This window comes from Penaeus monodon, chromosome 16 (assembly GCF_015228065.2).
Source record: "Penaeus monodon isolate SGIC_2016 chromosome 16, NSTDA_Pmon_1, whole genome shotgun sequence".
NCBI classification, from domain to species: Eukaryota; Metazoa; Arthropoda; class Malacostraca; order Decapoda; family Penaeidae; genus Penaeus; species Penaeus monodon.
In genome coordinates this window covers 17,962,055-17,968,108 of record NC_051401.1, presented here as the reverse complement: position 1 = coordinate 17,968,108, position 6,054 = coordinate 17,962,055, and the positions used below count along the sequence as shown (strand labels likewise).

The 6,054-nt window shown below is 39.2% G+C and overlaps 1 protein-coding gene across 1 annotated transcript in view; it reads left to right on the top strand.

Moving 5' to 3' along the window:
* The first annotated feature begins 4,196 nt into the window (after positions 1-4,196).
* LOC119582608 (prostaglandin E synthase 3-like) overlaps positions 4,197-6,054 on the top strand; it is a 12,959-nt gene continuing 11,101 nt past the window's right edge. The window contains exon 1 of the mRNA XM_037930981.1: positions 4,197-4,342. Within this exon, the coding sequence (XP_037786909.1) occupies positions 4,329-4,342 (14 nt within the window). The 5' untranslated portion in view covers positions 4,197-4,328. The remainder of the gene's footprint in view (positions 4,343-6,054) is intronic.

Below are 6,054 nucleotides of genomic sequence, written 5' to 3'. Positions count from 1 at the left end.
ATTTTGATTTTAAACACATTCCTGCGAAGCAACTTTGATGTTCTTCGATCATCACGTTATAGGTCGTTCAGTACGGAAAAGTCTTACTTGTTTCCTATATGGTTATCAAATTTTGTTAAATATGATATGAATATAGGTCTTTAACACAGGTACGCGCGCGCACGCACACACACACACAACACACACACACACACACACACACACACACACACACACACACACACACACACACACACACACACACATACACACACATATATATGTGTGTATATATGTATGTGTGTATATATATATATATATATATATATATATATATATATATATATACACATACATACATACATATATACACATATGTGTGTGTGTGTGTGTGTGTGTGTGTGTGTGTGTGTTGTGTGTGTGTGTGTGTGTGTGTGTGTGTGTGTGTGTGTGTGTGTGTGTGTGTGTGTGTGTGTGTGTGTGTATGTGTGTGTGTGTGTGTGTGTGTGTGTGTGTGTGTGTGTGTGTGTGTGTGTGTGTGTGTGTGTGTGTGTGTGTGTGTGTGTGTGTGTGCGCGTACCTGTGTTAAAGACCTATATTCATATCATATTTAACAAAATTTGATAACCATATAGGAAACAAGTAAGACTTTTCCGTACTGAACGACCTATAACGTGATGATTGAAGAACATCAAAATTGCTTCGCAGGAATGTGTTTAAAATCATAATAATACAGTTATGTTAGTCTTCAAATTTCTCACCGTGGTACACGTCCCCACACAGGGTACGAGACGAGGTACGTAGAGTACATGCTAGTTTCTAAAAGGGAAATACTATGGTTATTAGACAGTATTGAAGCCGCCTGTATAAAGCTTTGAGAATTTCTATGAATAGAGTTTGGGGTACATTATATTTACGTTTTAGTACCTATTCGATAAGAAGTAGGCCTACTACACACGAATTTATCATTCCCCCCGATTCATAATATTCTTTTAGACACATATCAAGAAAATGCTTATAAATCATTGCTCTGAATAACGAAAAATTAATCTGCTGAAAATCAATCATACAAATCTGACTTCATCGAGAAACCTCACCTAAACAGAATTGTAAAACCACCAACACTCAACAAACTAAAGAAATCGAATGAAAAGCTTCCATACTATTCCATTATCTCTCCAGGCTGTGATATAGCTATACATCTCCATCACAGGAGCGCCCTAATATATCTGATTTATTGGAAATCAATGACTACTTTTGGGCGCAGGTCCTGACGCACACACCAAGGGAAACGTTTCTCTCCGATAATCACTGGAATTAGCGACAGTTATAGTATCATCAGCTTATTTGTTGCGTTTTCTTACTTTCTTTCGAGTAGAGGAAAAGAGAAGAAGGAATTAAAGGAAGACCAAGGTTTTTATTCCGTTCAGGACTAGGTTTATGTCAGACTGTTGTGTACTTTGTTTTCTTAAATGATCTACATTGAATACCGTCGTTTAATCAGCTACAACGTGACAACGCAAACAAAGTCTATTCAACACGAAAGAGAATCAAGCTATATATGTAGCGTGCTTACTTCATCTGACATGAAAGCTTGTCACATGTTAATTATATTAGAAAATATGGGATACATCAAGTATACGATTCCCAAAACTCTATAGTTAGCCACTCTATAGTTACTGAGGTACTTGTACAAGAAAAACAAATAAATATCCACATTCAGAACATACAAGAAAGACATCAGGCATATTTTGTTGACTAAACTGATTTATACTATGAAGTATCAAGCAGTATATTATACCTGGCACTCATGCTCTCTCAAATATGATCATTTCACTAAAACCACTCGTTCAGGCAGTCCCTTCGCAACTCAAAGTTAAATTAGCCTTATTCCAACTAGAGGGGTGAATGAATCTTAAAATATGCATGTTGTATACAAAACTTGAAGACCGAGGCAAATTATTTAGAAACATAGCGGATTGTCTCAGAAAACGTTAGAGCAGGGGTGACCTGAGTAAGGCGCTTGGTATACACGCGGTTAAGTCCTGTTGTAATAAACCATGAGGGAACAGCTTGCTTTAGGGCTGCATGGGTGCTACAGGTGTTACAGGAAAGATGAAACAATAGTCGAATATTAATAAATTGGGTTAGAGTTTTCGAGCATTTTCATTCTTAGCGTATACGCTCGGTACGCGAAAGTTCTCTCTGGCTTCCTGCCCTGTTCTCTCTCTCTCTCTCTCTCTCTCTCTCTCTCTCTCTCTCTCTCTCTCTCTCTCTCTCTCTCTCTCTCTCTCTCTCTCTCTCTCTCTCTCTCTCTTTTGTGTGTGTGTGTGTGTGTGTGTGTGTGTGTGTGTGTGTGTGTGTGTGTGTGTGTGTGTGTGTGTGTGTGTGTGTGTGTGTACACATATATGTATGTATATACACATACAGATACATATATATGTGTATATATATATATATATATATATATATATATACATGTACGTATATATATATATATATATATATATATATATATATATATATATATATATATATATACATATATGTAAATGTATATATACACATATGTACATATATATAGATATACATATTCACACACCCACACACATATATCTATATCTATATCTATTTATCTATACATGCATACATACAGAGAGGAAAATAACACGATTCCCGTGTCTGAGTATTTTCGCAGAGCAAAGGCAGAGAGACGGCCTTTGGAGGAGGGAGGGAAGGGGGGAGGGGGAGGGAAGGAAGGGGGAAGGGGGCTAAATATATCCCCTGCCCCTCCTCCGGTGGACTCGCACGTGGTGTCATGCACGTGAAGTGAGGTTGGGCCATGCTGTTTCACGGGAGGAACAGGCTTGGGTCTTTGGAGGCCTCTCTTCTCTCTCTCTCTCTCTCTCTCTCTCTCTCTCTCTCTCTCTCTCTCTCTCTCTCTCTCTCTCTCTCTCTCTTTCTTTCTTTCTTTCTTTCTTTCTCTCTCTCTCTCTCTCTCTCTCTCTCCCTCTCTCTCTCTCTCTCTCTCTCTCTCTCTCTCTCTCTCTCTCTCACGTTTAGTTTATATCCAATTCGCCTACAATTATTCTCATCATCGTGTGTGTATATAGATATATATAAACAAATAAAAAAAATGTATACTTATGCGTGTGTGTGTACGTATGTATGTGTGTGTTTGTGTCTGCCTTTCTACCTGTACGCATGTATGTGAGCTCTTTCCCTCATAGTGCTTCTGTATTCTTCCACTCTCTCTCTCTCTCTCTCTCTCTCTCTCTCTCTCTCTCTCTCTCTCTCTCTCTCTCTCTCTCTCTCTCTCTCTCTCTCTCTCTCTCTCTCTCTCCTGTGTGTGTGTGTGTGTGTGTGTGTGTGTGTGTGTGTGTGTGTGTGTGTGTGTGTGTGTGTGTGTGTGTGTGTGTGTGTGTGTGTGTGTGTGTGTGTGTGTGTGTGTGTGTGTGTGTGTGTGTGTGTGAACAGAAAATTATTTATGAAATCTTGCATTGCTTAAAACATCGCACGAGTTTCATAATTTTCAATTTCAACTTACGTTTTAGAACCAAAAGTTGTGCAATGTTTGCTAACACTGCAAAAATTTAAAGTATTTGATCACGTATCGAACAAGTATTATGCAGAAGGGAGCCTGACGCGTTTATTTCGTATATATGAAGGGACTTGGCATAGTAGTTTGCCATTTTATATATCGTTTTGTTTAAAATGATGAGAAACTGTAGATATTTGGTTGTCAGTTTCACAGCGCGAAATTATCTTTAGCCAATATTCCTCATAAAGCAAGTTCAAGATCACACTCCCATAACTGATGTGTAACTCAATAACATTAGTTTACGTCCCTAATATCCTGTGATAACAGTGGAATAATGCATTGCATTATATTTACATCCATGTTTAGTACGTAGATATTTCCCGAGAGGGGAATCTTTCTCGAAATATCTATCGATTGGAATGATTTTAGTCCCGCACATTCTGGAAGCTTCAGAATGCGGTGCTACCACGCCGCGTCCGATTCGCCTCACGGTGATAAAACTTCCACGTCACTTTTGGTTGAATTATCCAAATCTGAACAGTATCATTGACGTGCGGGCATCTATCATATTTCAATTCATCTTATTAAATCAAGGAAAAGTATCATCTCTTTTCTATTTATAGAAATTCGAGAAAATCACGGAAACGCCACCGACACGCGGGTCCGGACGAAACAAAAGACGGTCCGACGGAGAGGACTTTGAATCCCTATAAGAGCATCCGATCTCCTCCGGGACGTGTAGTTGAACCTCGTGCTCGATCCCCTTCCTCCTCACGCCAGTTATTTACGCGAACAAACGCCAAACACCATGTCAACCACACAGTGAGTTCCCATTTTCTCGTGTTTTATGCCTGTTCCTTGTTATTGGAATGAATTTGGGTAATGTGTCGGACCGCGAGAGGGAGGAGAAGAGGGTGGATAGAGTGGATAATCGTGGTAAAATAGGAGAAGAGGGGAAAGAGGAGGAGCAGAGGTGGAAGGGGTGGCGGCGCCGGCGAGCAAGCGTGTTCGGTGCTGCCCAAAGTCTCGTTAAAATTATCACCGAAGGAGTGTCTGATTCGGCAAAGAAAGGCCATTTTAGTGTCTTGACGACCGGTTGGGATATCGACATTTCGTGAAGAGTTGCCATTTTCCTTGTTTGTCTGAAAATGAGAAAATTTTCATTCATGGATTTCGCCCTCTCTGAATGAAGGTGCATTGTCGAGCAATTAAACGTAATGATATTGGCATTTAGTGATGTAACAGCTGTTTAGTGTGAAGGAGAGTGGCGTGTAAAGGGATGTAGTATTATGCCCAAGTGTGTGCGGCTGTGTCATGCTGTGTCATAGGTCTGTCTTGTAAGAGTTTTAAGGAGACACTTTTCTATAACGGATAGTCTTTGTTTATTGCTTCTGATTCTCTGATTGTTGTTCCGAGGAGATGGATTTTATGCACTTCATCTCGCAAGTTCTTGGGGAAACAGTCAGAAGCTTGTATTATTTCTTGGTTTATAGCAATGGCTGTCAGTTTTCATCATATTTGGTAGACTCCTTTTTTCCCAGTTTCAGTGGATTTGTAGGGATATAGAAACAGCTTGCCGGAAAAGAAAGAAATATCTAAGAAATGCCTGATTATAGGTCCTTTGTTCTACTTGTAACTTGTGAACTATGCTGGATAGTATAAGATACACCCAGAATGACTCGAGTAACAGTCCCCGTGTTAGACAATATAGTGACTGATGACTGATTTGGTACTCTGATTACAGTGGAGTTTGAGAATTTCACATTGCTTATGTACGACTGGAACTCCTGGAAATATAGTCAATAGGCATCGCATTATGATACCATAAATGTAGCCATAGCCTTTCTGATATTAGTTTGGAAACTTAAATCACAATGAAAACCAAAGAAAACAACATGGCTAATGCTCAAAATTCTGTGTATCAGCATATTCATATATGAATGATTTTATATCCTCTATTGTTAGCTACCAACAGTATGACACTGCAGAGTTGGATAATAAAGTAAAGGACACTGATTCAATAGAAAATGTTGCTATTACTAAGAGGTTTGGTTGTCTGTAGAGTGCTTATGTTGTCTGCTGTCCAAATAAAGGAGGTTTAGTCCTAAGTAAGTTTTTGTCCAGAAATCAACCATTTAATTTGGTTTTGGAAGAGTATGAAGTTTACTGGTAATAGATGTTTTGTAGATAACCCAAGTTCCTGTGTGTGAATTCATATATATGGGAAGAGTAGTAAGTGAGAGGAAAACGTTACCATAGTAATATTTGGAGAGCTCCATTTAGTCAGAATGTACAAGTCAGAGATTTATTGATCTTTCTTTGGAACACCAGTAGGCATAGGGGTTGTTTCCAGTTATTTGACTCAGATTACATCTAACATGGTTGCCTCCCTAGCCTCATCTGTCTGGGGAATAAATAAAAGGTAGGAATGGTTAGGTTTAGATTTTTGACTTATATCAAAATTATTCCTCAGAAACCCCCCATTACCTACAACCCTGGCCCTGATAGCTGCCCTTGGGGGGCATGAAAGTTAC